This window comes from Geospiza fortis, unplaced genomic scaffold (assembly GCF_000277835.1).
Source record: "Geospiza fortis unplaced genomic scaffold, GeoFor_1.0 scaffold425, whole genome shotgun sequence".
Taxonomy (NCBI): Eukaryota; Metazoa; Chordata; class Aves; order Passeriformes; family Thraupidae; genus Geospiza; species Geospiza fortis.
Genome location: NW_005054387.1, coordinates 2,025,016 through 2,047,560, shown reverse-complemented (window position 1 = coordinate 2,047,560; position 22,545 = coordinate 2,025,016). Strand labels below are relative to the sequence as shown.

Genomic DNA, 22,545 nt, shown 5'->3' with positions numbered 1-22,545 from the left:
AGAAGCAGTGTCTAAGCTGAGTTTCTTGTTCCTGTGGCTCAGTGTGCTGTGACAGGTATCAGATACTGACAGAAAACCCAGAACTCTGATCAGGGAGTGGGTTTAGATCTGTGTTCTGTGTTAGTGCAAGAACAAGGCTGTTAATGCCAGAAGTTCTGTCTGTTGCTTGCTCCCTACCTGTAGCTTTTATGCTTTCTGCATGAATCTGTTTCCAGCAGTTTTAACAGAAGTCAGACTGAAGTATGAGAGTAGGGAAGTTTGGATCTTTTATTGTGCACGAGCACCACTCACAAGAGCAAGAGCTTGACAAAGGAAAGAGTAACATGATCAGCTTTATCAAGTAAGCAAAGGATGCAAACTGGTGGGTAAATGGCAGGTTGCTCAAGCTCAATGGACAGAAAGGACCTTCCTGAATAACAGGAACCCTGCCTTGTAGAGATATGGCTCCTTGGTGTCAAGCTGTGTAAATAGAAAGGCAAAGCACCAGCATCCAGATTGTTCCTTTGAGGGGGTTAGACTGGATGGAACCCAACACAGGGTTTTCCTAAGTTCTCTGATACCAGGATTAGCCTTCATCCAGTTAAAGCGAGTCCCTGGCTGTGCTCTTGTCCCTCCCTGCCTGTTCAGAGCCTCCTGTGTAAACTGCCTGTGTGGAAAACTGAGGGTTTGGGCTGTAGATAAACCTGTCAGTCTCTGGCAAACTCCTTGTGTGGGTGCCTTGGCATTATCTGTTTCAGGACATGTATTGCTCTGCGCTGGGTCCTTGTGGAGAAACCCCAACCTGACCAAATCAAATTTCTCCCCAGACTTGCACATTGTCACCGTGTCCCATGAGCGATGTCCCTTTCCAAGGTGTGGTGTTTTTCCTGTGATAGAGCAGATTTCAGGAGCCAGTTCCCTGAGCAGTTCTAAAGTTCACTTAGTTTTGCCTGTGTAGCTGGGTGTGCTTAAGAAAAAAGGTTATTTCCAGTGTTGACTCAGAGGATGAGTGCTGCTGTGTTTATTGCCTCATCCCCCTTCCTGTGTGCAAAGATGCTGACACATCTGTGCATCACTTGGTCACTGCACTGCTGTCTGTTCTACAAACCAGCTGTTAAACCTTCATTGCTTTCAAGGATTTCCTTGTGTGCAAAACTCTTAAATAGGGCTCTGGAGGCTTGTTATTGCTCCTGACTGTGTAGCTGCTCATGAAGCATCTCTGGCTAGCAGGAGGACTTCTGATTTCATTTTCATATGGTTGATTTTTGCTCAAAAGATTTCGCATCTTCTGTGTGCAAATTGTTGCATCTGATGCCAGTGTGTAAGATAGGGAATGAAATTAATTGTAACTTTGAGACATCATGAAAGGGTTGAGGGAGTCTTTTGTGAGGTTCTGTGATATACCAGGGATTCTGTGTTCAGTCTCCACCCTTAGCAAAAGGATCTTAACCAATAGTATGGAATTCAAGAGAAAACTGGTGATCAGGAAGGCATTGGGGAGCTGTGACTTAATCAACACAGAGCTCAGTGCTGCTTTGCCAAGCTGGGAACCAAACAGTGCAAGAGAAGCCCTGATGATGACTAAAACTGGCATGTAGGAGTTAGACTGTAGCAGTCTGTCTTCTACATGGAAACCCTGCCAAAACACAGTCCTGCTCAAGTGCAGGCTGCAAGCTGCACTGCTGTGCTGGGTTATCCCCTGTCCCACTGTGGGGAGCAAATTTCCTTGCTGAGTGTTGGGTGCCAGGTTCTGCTCCCAGTCCCTGACCAGCAGCAGGTGCCAGCTTGGGGAGCGTGGACTCGTGTGGGTGGCTCTGCCAGCTGCCACTGAAATGCTGGTATGGATTAGAGCTGTGTGTACACATTCTGTGCTGCCTCTTTGTTCCTTTTCACATGGCAAGGAGCTTGCCAAACACACAGAAATCTTATTAATTGCATTCAAAGCAGCTTTCAGGAAAACAACTGCTCTTGAAGATGGTTGTGTTGAGATCAGGCCTGCTGGAGGAAGTTTGGTGCAATGAAGATATTTTCTCAGCTGTATAAGAGGTGTTTGGCACAGAGCAAGAGGGATGATCCTGCAGAAGAGGAGTTTTTTGGTGCTCTCAGGTCTGAAGTTCAGATTCCTAGAGCCAAAATCTCTCTCTGTTTACCTTTGCAGGGAGAATGATGTGGGATTTGCTCATTGGGACAGTTTTATTTGGGCCATTTCCTCTCTTATCAATGTGATTAAAGGCTCAGAAATAACAGGGAAGTTTAAATGGTGAAGATGTTAAACCAAAGGGTTTATCTTCTTAGTGTCTGAGCTTTGACCCAAGTATTTGAAAGGGAGAAGGAATGAATAAGAGGCTGTTACTAAGAGGAATTAGTTGGTGCTCCCGGAGCTCTGTCCTGGGACTTGCTGCAAAGCAGGCAAAGCCATTCAGTCCTCCCTGTAATCCTGTGCTTACCAAACTCATAATAAACTCTGTTCTGTGAGTATTTGCGTGGCTCTTACTCTGCTAAAGCAACTTTGCTTCTAAAGTTTCACAACTCTCATGTTTTGCTCTTCTGGAGGGAGGTGAGTGTTCTGCTTTGTGTGGGTCATGTGTAGGGAGTCATAAGGAAGGCAGTGTGATGTATGAAATGTCAGAAGTCACAGACTTGTATTGCAGCCCAAAGCCCAGACTGAAACCCAACCTGCTGTGACAGTGCAGGAACTGTCCAGCCAAGTGAGGGCTGCTCATGTAACCTGGGCCAGGACCTTCTGGAGAGATCCAGCAGAGCTGCTGCTCTTAGCTTGAAAATGATCTGATTTTTGTTGTGCCCCACATGAGCTGAGGCCAGGACACCCAGCCTTGTTACTCTGGCTTCCATCTATTCTTCCAGCAGGCCTTTGCTGGCACCAGATGGCACAAAGTACCAGCACAAAGTACTTTGGGTACTGTTGTTATTTTGGATGCTGTGACAACAAAATTTAACGACTGTAGAAGTCTTCCTTCGTTGCAGAAGATGTTCCAGCCCAGTGAAGTATTTCTGGGTTCTCAGCTCTGAGCACTATTCCACTTTTCCAGGCTGCCTTTCAGAAGTGCTATTCCTGTTTCTGAGGCAGAGCCTTATGCTGTGGAAAAGGAAGATGGCCTGAACAGTGTTGCATTGCTTTGTAGTTATGTTATGGAATTTTTGGGAGGTTTTGGTGGTTGATTTTTTTTTTAATCGTTGCACTTCTGGTGCCAAACACTTTGTGGTTTACCCTTTCAGATTGCATCCCTGTACTGTTGCCTTTGGCAACAGTTGCTGTTTTGCTCACTTCAGAGTTCTGAAGACTTAACTCTGCTAAGTTAGAACTCTTCCTTTTAAGTCAGTGGTTTAGCTTCTTCATCCTCAAACTTTGCTCATCTAACTTTGCCTCAGAGAGACCTGTGTGAATTTTCTTCATTTGATCATGTTTCTTTTGAGCTCTGCATCCCCTTTTTCAGCTACAAGAGGCAAGAGTGTATTAATCTTTACATCTTCTGCAGAGGAGAATGTTCTCTTTTGTTTAGTTTTGTTTTTTCCTCTGTTCTGCCCAGGGAAACATTTGTGAATGCCTCTTATGAAAGAAATTATGTAGTATGAAGTAGTTTAAGTGATTTCTGGGAAATAATGCTGCCAAGTGAGTGTCTGTAAGACACTGAGAAATGATTTTAGGGTAAGAATTTTACTGTATGTTGAAATTCTGTGCTCTCCCTGGTAGTGGTTTAAGCTTGTGGCTAAGAGGAAGTGTGATACAGAGGAAAAATAACACAACCCAAACCAAAGATAATAGGAAAAACAATAGTGGGAGCAGTGACAGCATAGATCAGCTGGTCATTTGGGACACTGGCTCAGTTATTTCATTAGATAAATTTTCAGAATGAAAATACCCTCTTTACTTCACACTTCATGCTCAGTTGTTTGAACTGCACGTGAGGGATGCTCATCTTTGACCCTCAGGGCTCCTAAGCTGTGCACATTTAACAAGTTTGTTTCTTGGAGCACTTAAATCAGGTGGTGCAAGTACCCTTCATCTTCTGTGTCCCTTATGAAGTTTTTCACTCCCTTACCCTGCATTTTGTAAAAGAGCTTGATGTGAATTTCTTTGGGACTCTTCTGGATGCAGCACTGTGTGCTTATTGATTCAGGATGGCAGTGCCTTATTCTCAGTTTTGTGGGGACAGCTGTGTGTCACTCAAAAAGAGTGAAACCCAATGGATTTTGCTACAGTATCCCCGAGGTCATCTATGTTTTCTTACTTTCTGATGCTCCTTTACTCTTTCCTGCTTTCTCCTGATTCTGTGTTGTTTTGGAGCTTGACATTGAAGGGTTAAAGATGTTTCACTGGCAGTGCTTTCCTCCTAACTACCACTCAAGCTTTCTATCTCAAATGAAATTAAATGAGCTGCTTATCTGCCCATACAAGTGGATGTCCTTTTCTCTGCCCTCTCCCCGGGTAATAAATTTGTCCTTGGCTTCTTCTGGCAAAGTTATTGCTTCAGCTGAATTATAGCCATGGTAATAATGTGTCTTTAACTTCTCCAGTATCAAGTGGGGCAGCTGTATTCTGTGGCAGAAGCCAGTAAAAATGAAACTGGTGGAGGTGAAGGAGTGGAAGTCCTGGTGAACGAACCCTACGAGAGGGATGGAGAGCGTGGGCAGTACACACACAAGATCTACCACCTACAGAGGTATGGGAACCATTTCATTCCCAGAGCTGGGCAAGAGGAACCAGGGGGGTTGCAGCAGCTGTAAATCACAGATTATGTAAAGGCTGAAAGGTGCAAAAGGCAGGAGCATAACAGCACCTGGTAGTGAGCATCACTGGGACACCCATCCTCCCCTGTCCCAAGAAAATCTGGCTTTGAGCTTTTCAAAGCAAGTCTGATCCTGCCACCCAGTATTTTCATACTTGAATTTGGCTAAAGAACATCTTCTAGATTTCAACCTGCTTTCAGCCTCTTTTTTTCCCCCATTTGTTTTATCTTTCATTATGTAAAGAAGATTTATATTAACGTGTCTGATTTAGCATTTCTGGAAAACATCATAATGGGGCTGGGGACAGTCCTACCAATTCCAGAACTGTGCAAATCTCTGGTGTTTGCATTCCAGGTGATGTCCTGCCTGTCTCAGTTCTCATTCCATGTAGTCCTTATCAATGACTTTCTTCCTATTTCCAAATTCTACAGCAAAGTGCCAACATTTGTGAGAATGCTGGCCCCTGAAGGAGCTCTGAATATACATGAAAAAGCATGGAATGCCTATCCCTACTGCAGAACTGGTGAGTGCCTGAGGAAGGACTCTGGATTCTCCCTTTTTGTTTTCTGGGGAGAGGGGGAAAAACAGTAGGGGAGGGTATAAGGAAAGATGCAACCAGTAGAGAAGCTTTACCAGGTCTCAAATTTTGTATTTCTGTTCTCTAAGCTCTTTGTGTGGTCAGGAAAAGCAAAATACAGTGAGGAGTTAAAAGAACTGCCCTTGTCTGATGTGCTGCTAATGAGTGACCTTCCTCTATGAGAGAGAAAGAACAGACCAAGAATTATCTGTCAGTCTTCCTCAAGGAACAGCTGTGCAACACAGATGAAATAAATACATGAGGGGTGATTTTATGTGCTCAAATGCAGCATAGGCAGGTGGGAAAAAGTGGAAGATGCAAGAGGGGAACAGATCTCAGGTGCCTCTTGCTTAGTGCAGGTAAGGGAACAGGAGCTCAGTGATGGGTTTTGCTCACTTGCAGGATCTGAGGTCAGTGAGGGTTGAACTCAATGCTGCAGTTGAAGTGAATCCATCTGCAAAGGCAGGGCTGAGGCTCTGGGAGCTGTGTAAAGTGCTGGAATAATGTCAAACCTATTTTCTGCAGGAGTGGTTAGTATTTACTTACTGAAGTTACCAGCCACAGTATTTAACCACTACAGCTTCTCTGGTCTTTACTGCTGTAAACTGAAAATTTGACTTTGCCTCCAAACTTATGTAGTGTTTTTGGCAGCATTTTGTGCTGTTTGTATCTCTGAAGGATACATTTGCTGCTACTTGGTAGTGGTACAGTTACTATGGGAACGAAACACTTAAAAATTCCAACTGTTCTTGAAACTCAATATATAAAACCCCCCTTTTTTTGACAATTTACTTAAGTGAATTTTAAATGAAGTGTTTTAAAAAAAGGAAAAAGCTCTGCAGTGGGAGAGGATAGTGTTACTTCAGTCTGTGAAATTACATGCAGCAGTCTAGTGGAATTGATATTTCAAATACAAAATTCAGATACTGCCATCAACTTTAGAATAAATTTTTAATGTCTCACAGAAGATGTGGAAATGAAGTTGTTCACAACCTTTCTAAACTTTATGCAGTTTTCTTGCTGCGTGTTACTTAAATTAGTTAGTAAATGTCTAGTTTATTTCCATGTTAAGCCCACTGGGCTGATTTAAATGCCTGGCTGTATCCTCCACCTCCTCTTTTTCTTCTCCACCAATTTCTGAAACAAAGGTATGGAGTTACTTCTTTTGTTATTCTCAAGCTGCTTTTCCTTCAGTTCCACACTAATAAAATTCCAGTGAAAAATGGGATACTAAAATCAAGACTTTTCAACACAATCAAAGAAATTTCAGATTTTAATATGCTAGTAATGATAACAAAGCCAAAAAAAAAAACCCTCAACTGTAATAAACAGCATCATAATATGAGATAAAAAGTGCTTTGTTGTGGGGGTTGGAGCAGAAGGCAGTTTTGATGCGGAGGCTGATAAATCTGTTTAGAGAATCTGCCAGCCTGACATGAGGCAAGAGGAGCTTGGAAAAGTTACTGAAACCTTCCTTTGGCTGGGATTGGGCTGGAGGGGAGAACCCTTGGATGTGGGAACCCATGGATGAGAGGAACTTATGGATTTGAGAGCCCATAGATATGAGAGAGGACCCAGGGATGTGAGGATCCATGGATCTGAGAACCCATGGATGTGGGGAGGAATGGATGTGAGAGAGATCCCATGGATGTGAGAGAGATCCCATGGATGTGAGAGAGATCCTATGGATGTGGGAACTCATGGAGCTAGGGATCCATGGATGTGAGGATGAATAGATGTGAGAGAGATCCCATGGATATGGGAACCCTTGGATGTGAGAGGGAACCCGTGGATGTGAGAGAGATCCCATGGATGTGGGAGCCCATGGATCTAAAGGACCCATGGATGTATTTTGGGGCTGCCTTTTTTGACCATTTTCCTTTGGATGCTCTCAGATGTTTTGGTCAGATGTGGGGAGACTTGGATGCCCTGCTGTGGATCTTTGAGCAGCAGAAAATGCTGTGCTGCCTTAGAGCAGCCAGGCTTTCAGTCCTCTCACTAGAATCTGAAATTTAAGAGCCAGGGACCCAGTAGGAACTAAACCTGAGTGTAGGAGCTGCTGGTGCTTCTGCCTGTGCCACCTCCTATCCAAGGTGGTGTTGCTGTGCTGTCCCTGGAGCACAGCTTGCTTGTTCACAGAGCCTTCTAAACTGGAATAAAGCAGTGCTTTTACTTAATTGTGCCTCGTGGTATTTTTTTCTTAATTATTATGACTGCATCCTTCTTCCATTTCCCTATATCTCCTCTGAGAAGCTCAATTAATATACACATTATGGGCCATTATCAAAGTAGTGCTGGAGATTGAGGGAATTTAAATGCCTAGCTTATAACTTTCTGCAGTTCTGCACACTTCCTTGTGCTGTAATATGCTGGTTTTATGTACTTTGAATGGAAGCCTTGCTCAGTTCCTTGGAGAGTATAAACTATAAGTGAGGTTGTTGTTTTTGTATGGTTTCACAACTTCTGCAGTAGAAATGAAGTGAGGATTGTCTAAGAGTTGTACCTGTGAGCTGGTGCCAAGGGGAACAGTGTTCTTCTCTGCAGGCTGACTTAAATATTAATGTTGCTTAAATGTTTTTAGAAAAGCAATTTGATGTGTGTTCCACTGTGAGTGTAACCATGGCCTGTGGCCAAATGTCAGGAAACTGAGAAGTTACAACTGCAGTTGAAACATGTAGGAGTTGCTGCTGTAATGCCTCAAGAAGCAGGTCCTAATTTGTAGCAAGCTGAGCATTGAAGTTTCAGTAGACATTTCTGAAGAGATTAATTTGTTTCTTTGCAAATGAGGAGTCTTCCCCACAGGGAAGAAGTTAAGGAGGTGAAGGAACCTGTTTTGAGGCAGCTGCATAGTCACAGCCCACAGTCATGGCAAAGTGGGAAGGACCTGGTTTATAATTATTGCTGCTTTATTCAGTATTTTGTTGGACTAGCAGGAAAGAAACCCCACTTCCTTCTTGCAGAAATAATGAAATGTTCTTTGAGATGAAGTTCAGCCTTTGAAAAATTAGCCTCAGCTCTGCTGTCTTGTTCTCTCCCTCCAGCCCAACATGCCAGTCTAAATAATTGGCTTTCTGTAAAATTGCTGTAAAAAGCAATTTTCACATGCTAGGGGTTTGGAACAGTCCATGCCCAGCAGTGGGTAATTAAGGCAGCTGGATGTGCATGATAGGTGATTTAGGATGGTAACTGCAGGATGCTGGCTTGGAAATTCAAAAATTGTTACAATATCTTCAAAACCAAATTGCTCCTTAATCAAGCCCTGATGTTAGACTTCAGAACAGACCAGAGGACTTCACCTCCAGCTTCAGACTTCCTTTTGCTCGAGTAGAATTGCTCAGGTAGAGCAGCTGCTGACTGTTACAGGATCTTTAATTGCTTTTCTGTGTTGAATAATTGAGCCTGGGTGTCCAGGGAGCTCAGTTACCACCAGCAGCAGAGATGCAGAGGGTCTGGTTACTCCAGGCAGGGCTGCTCTGGCCTGAAATCCAGCATGGGTTTCCTTTGGAACTGTGGAGAGGCTCCTTATCTGCAAGCTGAGAAAGGATTGGTAAAATGCTGTCAGCTGAACATACTTATTCCATCTTCTCATCCAGCTGGCTGCAGGCCAGGGAGCACAAGTGGCAGTGCATAATTAATTGCTGCTCCTCTGGGTTTCTCTGAGAATTTCCAGAGGAGAAGGGGGTGAAGTTAGCTGGGTTTTATCAACTTCCATGTCTTTTCCCTCAGAGGTACCTGGGAAGCTGGAGCTGAGAGTGGGAGGAGGGCAGTGGTTGCTGTACAGTCTTTCCTCACTAAAGTACTGTGTCTCTTTCTTTCCATGTGTTGATTTCTTGGACCAGTTATTACAGTAAGTATTGCTTTTACTGATAATCCGTGGAATAATGTCTGAAATGAAGTGTTCTGGGTAGAAGAAGCTCTTTAACCTGAGCTAAATGCACTTCAGCTTTTATCATTGTAAGATCACATAGATGAGCTGCCCTTACCAAGGGTAGTGTGTCCATGTGAGCATGGACAGAGATCTGTCTGTGCTCAGCAAAGCTCAGCTTTACAAATGGGAACAAGGCCTTGCTTGGGTAAACTGAGTAAAAACCAGTTTACTGCCATGTTGTCCCCTTGATTAATCTCTTCTGAATTTGATATTTCCTTTCTACATGCTGAATGTTTCACTGGCTTGTGCTTTTGTTTCTGCTCCCCTGAGGGAGGATAGGGTTACCTTTGGGAGTCCTTTGCTACTCACAGTGATAGTGAGAAATGGAAAGTTTTTCGCTTACTTGGCAGAACTGTGCTTCTTGTCCCTTCCCTTTCAGTGTCAAGAGCTCTCAGCACATCAGTTTAATATTGTTATTAATTTGAAGAGTTGCATCAAAATATGTACTCAGTGCTAAATCAATAATCTCTGTGGAAAGACAGTTTCTGCCTAGCTAACTTATGTTACCCCTTCTAAACTCTATTTAGAGTGGCAGATATTGTCCTTTCAAGAAAAAGCTGTTTATAAACTCCAAATGTTTCACTAAAACAATAGAATTTATGGTGGTTTTCTTTGTGAACAGCTTGTGGTTTATTTAATCCTAAGTAATTAATGATCAATCAATTTTGCTGAAAGCAATGATCTGGTTACAAATAATTCTGAAATTCCCTAAGTTGGACCCCAGTCAAATGGAAAGTTCATTCTTTGATTTAGTTCTTTGAGTTGACTCTTCTAATGCTTATCTGTGTAAAAAGAAGACAAATTATATATTTGTCTTATATAATTATATATCCTAGAATAACAAGAAGCTTTATTTTGATGACAGAATGAGTATATGAAGGATGACTTCCTGATCAAAATTGAAACCTGGCACAAATCAGATCTTGGAACACAAGAGAATGTGAGTACTTGTGTCATGTGTTTTACTCATCTCTTTAATGTCACAGTGCTGCTTTCTGTGCTGGGTTAGAGAAGTGCTGTGTGGAGCTGTCTCTTCACTGTGTTCCTGCATTTCAAATGTTTGTCTCACTACCAAGGCAGACTCCCTTCCCTTGGCTTCACACATAAACTGAATAAAATTGACCCCCAAGCACTTGTTCTGTGTGAGCACCTTTGCTTCTTTAGAAACTCTCCCACTGTGTGTTTGCCTCTCTGTGGGTGGGAAGGGGAGCACTGGGTGTCTGCATTTCCATCTGGCTTTATATTTTCTTAGGTTGGGAGTGTTCTGTCACTGAAGCAGCTCCTGGGGTGTTGTTTTTTCCCTGCAGGTGCATAAACTGGAGCCAGAGGTATGGAAGAGTGTAGAAGCCATTTATATAGACATTGCTGACCGCAGCCAAGTACTCCCCAAGGTATGGTGGGTGGGCAACAGCCCTTGGTGGGGAGGCCAGTGCTAAAAGGGGGGATCATGGACAAACTGTGCTTCCAGGGGTGCTCACAGACAGCAGGACAAGTGGGAGGATGGACAGAGGAGGAAAGGCCTTCCTTAAAACTGCTCATGCAAGCCAGAGGAAAAGCTTTTAAAAACTGTGTCAGCACTGCCTGTAAAATGTGTTGCCTGTGCATGTAACAGTATTTCTGCAGCAGTGCAGCTGACTGAAGTGCTTGAATAGCAGGAAATGGCACTCCCCTTTCCACACAGGATCTCTCCTAAACTTCCCTCTTTTTGAGACTGACCCATGGTTTCACAAGTGTATCTGGAAATGATGTGGGCAATACTTGGTTCTAAGAATTACTCCAGTTACTGTGAGAGAGAAAGGGGTGTTTCTTTAGTGGGAAGAAAAATCAACTGTATAAAAATGGAATGTTGGTTGAGTTTCCTGACTTTCAAACAGTATTTGATACCATTTTCATGGTAGTACTGAGAGTCTGTCTGTACTTCTAGTGAGCATCACACTGATACAGTGCTGTGAACAATCCTAGATAGCACAGCTGCTTTGTGTAACAGCAGTGTTTAGCTCCCAGAGAACAAGTGGTTACAGGAAACATATCCTACAGAACTTCTGATAGCCTTACAAAGGTCATATCAGTTTGTTACCACTTCTTCGTAGGTCTAGGACACAACACAGTGTGAATACATTTCCTTGGAGAGTGTCTGACCTAAAGTTGAGGTCTGAAAACAGTAGCTCTTGATAAGGCAGAGGTTAGTCTTGAGTCAGGAAAATAAATCCTTTGTGTGAAAGAACAGCTGGAAAACTGTGGGATAATTTGTGTTTAATCTTTGTGTCTGTCCAACAGGATTACAAGGCAGAAGAAGATCCAGCAAGGTTTAAATCTGTCAAGACTGGACGTGGACCTCTGGGTCCCAACTGGAAGGTTTGTATTGATGAGTTCAGGAATTGTATCAGGATAGATGCTGGGGTTTGGAGCCAAAGATACATCTGGGAAACACTGGAATCCCTTCTGCACAAGGAAATACAAAACTCAGTCCTGAATCTGTTCTGATTTTAAAAGAAATGAAAGAGCTTGGTACAAAGAGAATGAGTTCCAGGAAATCTCTAGAGATGTCTGGTGCTCAGCCCAAGGGTTCACCCAAGAGAATTCAAGTATGAGATAGCTGAGTAGTGACCAGCAGTGTGTAACCTTTCACTGAAATCCTTGGAATCTGAAGACATTACAAGTGCAGATATAATACCAGTCCTTAAAAGGGACCCTGGGTGGGATTTGGGGAACTCCTGGTGTGCAGGTCTGATTCCTAGCAGGCAAACTTGGCAGAAGCTGTGGTTGATGTGATTCATTTGGGAAGAGTGGTTATGGCTCCTCTAATGGGAAATAGGAAACCTTATGGAGTTTTCTTTAAGGCTTTATAATCATGACTCAGATGATATAATCTAATTCCAAAATGTTTTAGGTAGGGACTTTATGGAGAGACTTTTAAGGAAGCAAAGTAGCCGTGGTATAACAGTGAAGATGCTGAAAGACATAATTTTAATGGAAGAAAGAGTGGACAACAGAGGAGAGGAAGGAATAGTCTGTTCTCAGAATGGAGGGAAAGCCACCTGTGAAGGAAACCAGGGTCTAGTTTCATCATGCCTTGAAAAAGGGTGAGCAAAGGTGTGACAAAACTTGTCAATGAAATATAAGAAAGGTGTAACAATGCAAGAGGATTGTGGGGAATTGTGGGAAGACTTCACAGTTAGGTCTGAAGGAGCTGCTTTCCTGGAGACACTTGGCTGGAGAATTAATGTGAATATCTTTGTGTCTTTGCAGAAGGACCTGGGGAAGCAGTCAGATTGTCCATACATGTGTGCTTACAAGCTGGTAACAGTCAAGTTCAAGTGGTGGGGTCTGCAAAATAAAGTGGAGAACTTTATACAGAAGGTAAATTCTGGGATGGGGAGAGATGTGGGAATGGGGCACATCCATCACCCACCTGCTGTACAGGCAATACCTCTGCCTGAAATTCTGCACTCAGTTAAAGCTGAGTTCAATTTGCTGCTGAGGATCTTTCTGACAAATCCTGGAGCTCTGATCACATTTTCCTCTCCTAGTCTGCTGCTTGAAAAACCTGTGTTAAAAATAAGCAGATGGTGAGAAACTTTATTAAATTAAAACATAAATGGTGTCTTGAAAAGAGCTTTTTTGTGGCGGAGTCTGTAACCCATGAGCTGCAGCAGGATGCTACACCTGGGAATGGTTGTGTGTGGTTTTCCAGGCAGTACTGTGTTCATAAAACTCCTGTGCCTTCAGATCACAGAGACTTCTCATGGTTAATATTGATAAACCACAGAGCTGCTTCTGCAAAAGCAATTCTCTGCTGATACAATCAAGGCAGCTCCAAGGGGGAATGATCACGGTGCTGCAGGATTTCAAATACCTTAACAAAAGCTCTGAATAATGCAGTGTCTTCAATCTCTTTCTATTTATGAGTATCTACAGGTTTGCATCAAAGTATTCAAGCTGCTTTTGGTGAGATATGAAACCATAATTGTTAAAACTGAAGTGTCCTTCCTTAATGAGGTCTTTTCAAGAGGCATTATATATCCCTGTCTAATATAAGGATTTTGCCTACCTTATCTCTTATAAAATGGAAATAAATTGGTCCAAACCTGGAGTAGTTTGTGCACATTAGTCACCTCTGCTGAAAGGTTTTCAGCTGTGAAAAACAAGTTTAGGCATTTTTTTAGGTCACTTCAAAAGAAAAAAAAATAAGATAGGTGCATGTCAGCCCTTTACATTTCCTAACTTCTAGTTTTTAGCAAGTTAAGGATTTTAAAAATACCTGTTTTTCCTTTTTTCTGCACTTCCAGACCAACTTTTGTGCTCTAAGTAAACCCAGCTTGGAGCATTTTATTCAGTCAGAACAATACTGTCAAATCAAAGGAAATCCACTAATTCTTTCAGTGCAGTGTGCAGACTGCTGTCTAGGTTTGGAGGGGGAAAAAAAAGGCATTTCTCTGGGGATTCAAGGTTCCAGATTAGATATTCTGATAAAAGAATAAAAATTAGCTATCTCCAGTTTCCAATTGTGGCAGCTAGATGGAAAGGTGGGCGAGGGAGCTGATTCTACACATCTCTGAAAATTGTTCCAATGCTGTGAGCTCCATGGTAATTGCCCTGTGACTAAGCTGGTTTGTGTTTTATTCCTCCTTTTGCAGCAAGAAAAGAGGCTCTTCACAAATTTCCACCGGCAGCTCTTTTGCTGGCTCGACAAGTGGGTTGATCTGACTATGGAGGACATCCGTAGGATGGAGGAGGAGACCAAGAGACAGCTGGATGAGGTCAGTGGCAAAGCAGGGCAGGTGTGGGATGTGTGAGAAGCTGCTTCTGCAGAGAGGAAAGGCTGCTGCATTGTCAGGGCATGGTGTGAATTGTGCTCCTGCTATTTAGGTCATGCTGTGTATGATTGGCCATGAGTCCATCGTGCTGGCATCTCCTCCTAATCATTATGGAATTCTCCTTCTGTTTGTTGTTGAGCCAGTAAATGTATTGAACCACAGGTAATGAGGGGCTGAGTGGCAATGATTCATTTACTGCCTCAATATCTTCTGTTTGCTTTTACTCAAAGCTGAATGGTCGATTTTGTCCTCATTAGTTGCCAGAAACCTATTGAGTAAAAGGTTTTTATAGCTCTAAGTACCATAAGCAGGTAGTGGGGGTATGTAACAGCATTCTTACTCTGAGAAACGCAAGTTTGGTAATAATGAGAACCTTGTTCTGTGGTTTGTGTCCTGCCCTGCACCCTTCTCTCCCTTCATGCCTCAGGATATTTCATTACAGTTTCATGTACTCTCTTGCCCTTTGGATAATGGTTCCAAATCTGTTGCCAACCCACAGTTTAACCAGAAGTGATGCCTGCATGTGCATTTCACAATCACTGATTTGAGGTGCTGAGATATAATCCATGTCTTACACACAGGAGATGTTCCATACTGATAAATTTTGAGAGAACACACGTGAGAATCAGTACTTGAACACTTCTTTCCTCTTTCAGATGAGAGAAAAAGATCCAGTGAAAGGAATGTCGGCTGCAGATGACTAATATGACTCCTTCCTTGTGCACTGTAGGTATCAAGAGATTTGACAAAAATCTCTATTGCTCTATTTGGTTTAAAACCCCCAACATTTGTGTGAAGAATGATCCTGTTCATATCTTCTGACAGGCAAATCTGTGCTATTGATTGTTTTTATAGTGAAGCCATTTCACTGACAGGTTGATGAGCGAGGTTTACTGCCTCGTTTCAGAACTATTCTAAAGAAAAGTCTGAGTGAAAAGTGTAAGAAAAATGTGTTAGAATATTCTGTAGTTTACTGCTATTATTTCTGTAATGCATATGTTACTTTCCACGACTTGCAGAGAAACTTTTGTCAGTCTCAAAAAAAGTAAGTTAGACATGTAAATACTTAGAATACAGTTGGAAATTGAGCATTCCAAGCATTTTATGAGGAATTTATTTTTTCCATTGGTTGTTAGTAGTATTTACTAATGGGTCAAGGCTTGGAGTAACACTTGGGCATTGCAGGAGAAGCAGCAATGACCATTTTAAAGCTTTTTACTTGTTTTCTTTCTATTCTGTTAAATTTGTCATCAGTTTGGGGGCTGGTTTTGCAAAATTTTTCTTAGACACTGCAAAAATTGTATAGTATAATATATACAATTGTGTTGTATAGTATTAGAGAGGCAAGAAAGCAAGGAGAAAGAAGGGATTGTCCATGTCTGTTGGGAAGAACAGGTTATTAGGGCAGTAAATGCCATCCTAGTTATCCTTGGAAGGAATGGGGTGGGGCACAACCACATCCTCCTGGAGTACTCACTATTTATTCTGTTTGCCCTCTGTTATCTGCTGGTTGCTTGGTGGTAAGTGGGGAACACAAGGTGAGGGAGTATCTTTGATAGAAATATTTTAATTTCTGAATGCAGCTTCAGCCACTTGATTTTCCTCTCTCCATTTCCTGTGGATCAGAGCTGCAGTGTAACCGTGCATGTAACCGTGCATTGTCTGCCTGACTCACATTTGCTCTCTCAAGGTTGTCTGCCCCCTCCCTTGGCACACTGCTCTCCCAAAGCCATCCTGAAACATTTCCCTCTTGTCTCTTTGTTTCAGTTTGCAAGACAGTCATCAGGAAGGCCCAGGGAATGCACACCCTTGACTGATGGACCATCTCTGGATCAAGCCTTTCTCTGTCCAGCTGGCAGGCGATTTTAAACCTCCCATAGCTAATTCTAGATGCCCCTAAATATTGTGAGCAAATAGACAGTCTGGTACTAAGCACTCCAATGTTAGCACGTGTATCCCAAGGAGCTTCCTCCTCCTGGGGGCCGTGTGACTTAGAGATCTGTATTTACAACTCCTCCCTCCTCTTTTTTTCATTGTGTTCAGACCAATTTCCATGTGGCCCTGTTTGATTTCCAAGTGACATTTTTAGCTCAAATAGTCTTGTGATGTGGTGACTTAGAATTTTTTTGTTTTGGTTTTGTTTTTGATTTTTTTTTCCAAGTGGGATAAACTGCCACCTTTGTTTCTGCCCAGCCCTTCACTGTTCTTTGAATGTCTGTTTGGAGATGGAAATAGTCCATATTTAAAAGTGCAAAACTCTTCCATGGAATGTTCTGCTCTCACCCTTGCTCCCAGAGGGAAATATTTAGTGGCAGGTAACCTGAGTACAACATGAGGAGCAGCCAGAGAGTTCTTGGTTTGTGGTGAGTTGGGATTTGTGGCTTCTGCAGGGCATTACTTTGTTCTGTCTTAACATGAATTAAAGACTGTCCAGAAGCTGCAGTCAGGCCCTGTACTGAGGCATTCAGCACTTACCTGTTGATTTTCCATTTTAGGGGCCTCTCTGGCCCATGTAGCTCTGTTGTCCTCCAGCTGTGTGTGTCAGTCTTACAGAATCTTTCTTGACACATGTTGCAACTTCCTGGTTCTTTATGAATTAAGACTTCCCATAACTTACAAAGCTGGAATGGTTTTGACTAATAATAGCAATGTGATTCTCCCTGGACAAATTGGGATGTTGCAAAGGCTGGTGTGCAAGAGAGGTGTTGGCACCTGGTTACATCCAGGTGCCTGGGGTGGTGGTTCTGCTCAGCAATAATATTCTTCCCATTGCAAGACTGACTGAAATGTCTCCTTTTGTGCTGTAAGAAAAACTACTTATAAAGTCCTGCAGTTTGCTAGGATATCTGTTGGTTATTATAAATCATAGAGGATACTGTTAATGAAGAGCTCTCGTTATTTAATGAACTCAAATATTTACTGTAACTATCCTTATGTTGATATCAGCTTTAGACAATCAACTCAGCAGAACAGAATCAAGGAAATGCTGCTTTCTTCAATACATATGAGGAAAAAAATTCCTACTTCTTTGCTTATCCCCAAGGCCCAATGTTTGATTTTTTTCCCTCCCCTAGTAGTAATAACTTTATTTTCCACTTCTGTGTTTGGCAGCACTAAGATGAAACCCTGAATGCCAAACAGTCGTGGGTGTATCACCACTTTTGAGGAGTCTTTTTAGCATTCTGTAATACTCTGACTCCTCCAGCCCTTCCCACTCCTGCAAGCAGGAGATCCTGAAATGCTCCCATGCCCTGTTTTCAATGTGAGGGAAGATGGGAATGCTCTGGAGGGAGAGGATGGCATTGTTTTCTGGGAAGGGGGCAGTTTATCCCTTTATTTTTAGTTTGTTATTTTGCCTTACTCATGTCTAAGTGCAATAAGCTCTGAATTGTACCAGTAACTCTGGCAGGCTCTTCTCAGTGACCTCAGACGGTTCTGCGGGGTTGGGGTGGGGTTTGAGGGCTTTTAGCAATCTCACCAGGCAGAAGTAAAACAAGTTTATTGTAAAATAGATAAAGAAAACTAAATTTTAATCTTTGAGGCTATTTGGGACCAGGATGTTTCATGACATGTTGTATAGCTGTTCCAGAAGTATTCTAGGAGTGTAGGCCCCAGTTAGAGTTCTTTCAGTTTGTAGTATTTTTAACAGAGAATTTATGCACTGACTTCTGTTCATGTTTGTTGGTTACGTTTTGAGGGATTCTTACACTTGAGGGCAACCTGAGAATACACATAGCACACTTGTTCTTTCAGTTTGTGTTATCCAAGAGGCTTTTTCCATCTGATGACACTAATCGCCGTGGAAGCAGATTGTAACATTCCACCATTGCAATCCTTTTTTGATCCTCTGATTTCAGAGTAAGAGCTTTTACACAAAGCTTTCCTGATTAGTGGAAAAACTTGGAGGGAGGGAGAGGGGGGCGGAAACTACAGGACCTTCAGCCTGAATCCTCCCCCTCTGCTCCCTGCCCTTTGTTTTCTGTCCTTCCAATTTGATCCTAAGTGAAAGCATCCCTCAGCCTTTGGATAGACAAATCCTGTAAAGACCCTTCAGTCTCGACGCTTGGTTCCTGCTAGTGAGCATAGCAAAGATCACGCAGCGTTCCCGTGCCGTATCTTCCATCAGCTTTGGCGAGAACCCTCCCGGCGGGATCGGCTCCATCCCGAGGGGCTGGATGCGCTGGGATCGCCATTCCCATGCGGGTTTGGGGCTCCAGGGGCAGCCCCCGAGCCCCAGCCTGCCCCAGGGCCGCTCGCCCCTCACATCCCGCAGCCCTTCTGGGTTCATCCCGCCATTCCCGACGGGTTCTCCGTGCTCTTTCCTTTGGCGACACACACTTTGTAGAATGGGTTAGATTATCTCGTCGTTTCTTTAAATGTGAGTTTGTGCCTTTTTTGTCTCCTAAATCTTCCAATACAGGCATATTGGAAACGAAATCTAATAAAATACTAGACAGAGCCTCTCGCCTCCGCTTCCTTTGTTTTGGGGTTTTTTTGGGGGGACGGGGAGGTCTCGGTGCCATCCTAAGGCTGCTCTGGGTCCTCCGGGCCGCCAGGGGGCGCCGTGGCGCGGCGCGTGCCCGCCCCCGTCACGCGCGCCGATGGGCGCGGAGCTTCCCTGCGAGAACCCCGGGCATGGAGACCGCGGGCCTTCCCAGCAAGGAGCTGAGGTGAGTGGTGGGGGCTGAGGGCGGCTCCGAAAAGTGGCCGCGAGCGGTTACGTAAATGGGCGAGAATTAGCGAAACTTGTGTGTGTGTGTGTTTGCTTATTAGCGCAGAATTACACAAACTGGCGGCGTGGCTTAGTAATATGAAATAGAGGAGAAAAGCTGATTTTCTGATGTGGAAGGTGGTTCAGGGAGGCTTATGGGGCGTTCCGGGGTGCTCGGGACTTCCCGGAGCTCTGTTAAAGTGTTGTGAGGGCACGAGCATCTGCACTTCTGTCCTGGAGCGGCTGTCAAGAACTTGTCACTTTCCTTGAGGAAGAAAAAGCTTGAGCAAACCCTGAGCTTCTGCTTTTACGGTGTTTTTACAATGTATCTTCACTCTCTGTCGGTGTCCTGTCTGGGCTCGATTCCTTCCCTACAGAAACCTGCTTAGGTGGGATTTGGGTAACAGCCTGCGACAGGAAAATTTAAACAGCCGGACTAACAAGCTGACAAGAGCTCAGATATCTTAAAAATCCTTTGAAGGATTTATTATGAGCACTGTGACCCTGAGAAATTCTCCGCTATTGAGTCATTTGAGGATTAGCAGCGGTGATGCTAAATAATGACTTTAGGAGGTTGCTTGTATTTAGGACAGTGTTTGTTTCTACCTCTGAGATCTGTGTTTTTGTCAGTGCTGTGGTCACTGGGCACCTTGAGGAATTGAATTTCTGTCTGTAATGACTGATGTCTTCAACGTTATTTCAGTTTTGTTTAATCAGGTAATTGTTTTACAAAATTAGTAACTGGAGAGCGTTCCCAAGTGCCATCTCTGGTGGCAAAATTAGATCTGCAGCCTACATACATTTTTTGCCCCTAGAAATTTGTTTTGGAGTAGCTTTTGTGTGACTTCAGCACAGCCTTACAAAGATACACTATTAGTGAGGAAAATTATGTATCATTTTAATCTGTTGTGCAAGGTTGTTTTCCAACTTCTCTGTATCCATTTCTGTATACGTCACCTTGAGCAGGCAGTTGATTGTGGGATAAAAACGCAGCCTTAATAATGGGTGTATTGATGGGATTCACTAATTATCAGTGTTTATAAGGTCATTATAGAACTGTAACATTTATTATTTTTTAAGCCTCTCTGTCATGTAACAAGACTGACAATAAAGTGAATCTTTTTTTAGAAGCTCTATTACCAAAATAACCATTTTGTAAAGAAACAGCAGTGCTGTGATGTGAACGTTGAGAGTCAGTGGCTTTGCTTGGTTCTGCTCAGAACTTTGAATGTTTGGGAGCTGGAGATTACATTTCTCCTTGCCTGCAGACAGGCACATGATCGATTCAAATCAACAATAAATTCTTTTAAACCCTGAGCTCGTCGAATTAACCACGTTAAATCTATTATGAAAAAAACAATTCACTGTGTGAATTGCAGCTTTTGTAACAGCCCAGCCAGCGCGGTGGGAACGCCACGGGTTTTGTGGTTTTTTTCCTCAGCATTGCTGCACCTCCATTTGTCCTTTTGAATGCTGAATTCCACAAGATCTGGAAAACTCTTATCAATCTCTTTACTTTAATGGGCCAATCCTTCAGGGTGTAGCTTTGCCTGGGAGCAGATGGCATCGCTGAGCAGGGAGGATGCAGCTCTGGGGCTCTCCCTGGCCGAGGTGGAGCGGAGCCGGACCCGCTCCGGCAGCCTGAGCAGCACCGGCTCCAGCGGGCGTCTGCAGCTCCGGCACAGGGTGGCCCAGCTGATGGCCTGCGTGGAGGACATCAGCTCCGATGACGAGATCCACGAGGAAGTGTCTCGCACTCTGGATGAAGCTTTCCTCATCTGGGGCAAAAAGATGAAGGATAAGGGGCAAGAATTCAGGTTTTGCTCCTTCCAGTTGGTTGTTTTCGTGGTGGTCTTGGGGCTGGCAAATAGAACTTCTGTCACTTCTCGTCAGCCTGGGGAAATTAGAATGTTCTTAGAGTTGGTTGCCTGTCCACATTTCAGTTTTAGCATTGGTTTTGTGTGGTTTCTGTTTGTTTTTAGATTACATTTAGTTACCTGGAATGTGGGCACAGCTTCTCCCCCTCCTGATGTCACAAGTTTGCTTCAGCTCAACTCTCTGGGCCCCACCACGGACATGTACGTTATAGGGTGAGTGATATGAAAGAACTTGCTTTGTGGGTTTATTGCAAAACTGCTGCGTCTCAGCATGGTCTGTTTTGGACTGTGTGATGTGAATCACTGCCTGGGAGATGGTTTAACACTACTGCAACCAGAGGGTGAAGACTAACTTAGTCTAACTAACAGGAGACTAACTTAGAGCAGAGATGATTTGTAGCAGTTGGCTGCTGCTGCGTGGTGACAGAATGCAGAGTATCTTTTTTCTAAACATGCAAAAAGTTTGGGCTGCTGGTTCTTTTGATAGTGTGTTCATTTTGATATGAAAATTCTTAGAAATTCAGCATCTTTTAAGGGAATCAGTGCAAGCATGTTAGGCGCAGTCTGCCACTGTGTTTTCCAAACTATGTTGAAATTCTGAAGCCCTGACAATAAGGTTTTTATAACACATCTCGAGTCTGGCATTGCCTTAAACTCTATCATCAGGTGCATATAACCTCCATTAATTTTGTTTACTCAGTGTCTGATGTGTTAGATCTGTGTGTGGGTTAAACTACTTGAATAAGAAACTGAACTGCAAAGAATTTTTTGGGGTCTGTGTTCTGCAAAGTACCTGTGAATTCTGTCCAAACCAACTGGTGCAATGTGAGTAATTGTGATGTATTCAGCTTACAGGAGGTGAATTCAAAAATCACAAATTTTCTGTCTGACTTGGCATTTGATGATCCATGGAGCATTTTTTTCATGACTGTCTTGTCTCCCTTGGGATATATCAAGGTAATTATTTACACCACTCTTAAGTGTCACAGCACTGAAGGAAAAGTCTTAATTTTTTTTCCTCAGATTATCCATAAAAGAGAAGTTGATGGTGTTTTTGCAGGTGTCTATCACTTCCATAGGTACACATATATTAGAGGTGATTCTTTATCACACCTGTGTTTTCCTGTTTTTCATGTGATGCGAACTCATACTGAACAGCAGATTTCTTGTGGCCACAATATCTTTATCTCTCTCTTGTTTGTAGAAAAGTATTTTGCTCTGTGCAGTATTGGGGAACTGTATTGTGATGCTTCTAAATGTAGTCTTGCACTATAAATATCCCAAGCTATGGCAGTGATTTTCGTTAAGATTGGTAAGGCTCCTTTATCTTGTTTTTTTTTCTTTTTCCAATTTATTTGCAGGTGAAAATAAATTGCATATGTGTAAAACAGGATTTTAGTGGGTGTATATATTTACATGAGGACTTGATTTTTTTGGTTGAAGACCTATAACATTATATAGGAATAACATATATAATATGTTATTATATACAATAACCCATATAACATTATATGGGAATTGAAATGATAAGATTTTGGGGTAATATCAGGGACATAAGAGCAGCTAAAGTACTGGCTATTTTAATAATGCCAGCAATAAACGTAGGAAGATATCCTGGATTTCTCTAGTAAAGAGAAATTAAAAGCCTTTTGTAGTGATTTTCTAAACCAAGCACTATTTCTAGCTGATTTTGCTGAGGTGATTGCATTATCTGCATGCTAATCAGACTCAGTAGTTGTGCTGTTCTTTTAATTGTAATTAAACAAAACAAAGGACCCATTGGGAATTACAAAAAGGAAAAAACCCACATTGTTCACTCTGGCCTAAGTCATTGCTGATAAAAATTCAAAATCTGGCCGTGGGCTGACATTCAGGCCCTGTATCCACACAGTTAAAGGAATTCCTGC

The 22,545-nt window shown here is 42.9% G+C and overlaps 2 protein-coding genes across 3 annotated transcripts in view; both read left to right on the top strand.

Annotated features, from left to right (window-relative positions):
• PITPNA (phosphatidylinositol transfer protein alpha) overlaps positions 1-18,509 on the top strand; it is a 20,766-nt gene extending 2,257 nt beyond the window's left edge. The window contains exons 3-12 of the mRNA XM_014308826.2: positions 4,516-4,661; positions 5,160-5,251; positions 9,145-9,152; positions 10,099-10,173; positions 10,541-10,624; positions 11,511-11,588; positions 12,483-12,593; positions 13,871-13,993; positions 14,707-14,776; positions 15,818-18,509. Coding sequence (XP_014164301.1) covers positions 4,516-4,661; positions 5,160-5,251; positions 9,145-9,152; positions 10,099-10,173; positions 10,541-10,624; positions 11,511-11,588; positions 12,483-12,593; positions 13,871-13,993; positions 14,707-14,754 — 765 coding nt within the window. The 3' untranslated portion in view covers positions 14,755-14,776; positions 15,818-18,509. The remainder of the gene's footprint in view (positions 1-4,515; positions 4,662-5,159; positions 5,252-9,144; positions 9,153-10,098; positions 10,174-10,540; positions 10,625-11,510; positions 11,589-12,482; positions 12,594-13,870; positions 13,994-14,706; positions 14,777-15,817) is intronic.
• Positions 18,510-18,663: 154 nt separating this feature from the next.
• Positions 18,664-22,545, top strand: part of INPP5K (inositol polyphosphate-5-phosphatase K) — a 14,219-nt gene continuing 10,337 nt past the window's right edge. For both annotated transcript variants that reach the window (XM_005425467.3, XM_031060671.1), the window contains exons 1-3: positions 18,664-18,720; positions 20,744-20,851; positions 21,487-21,595. In XM_005425467.3, the coding sequence (XP_005425524.1) occupies positions 18,686-18,720; positions 20,744-20,851; positions 21,487-21,595 (252 nt within the window). In that variant the 5' untranslated portion in view covers positions 18,664-18,685. The remainder of the gene's footprint in view (positions 18,721-20,743; positions 20,852-21,486; positions 21,596-22,545) is intronic.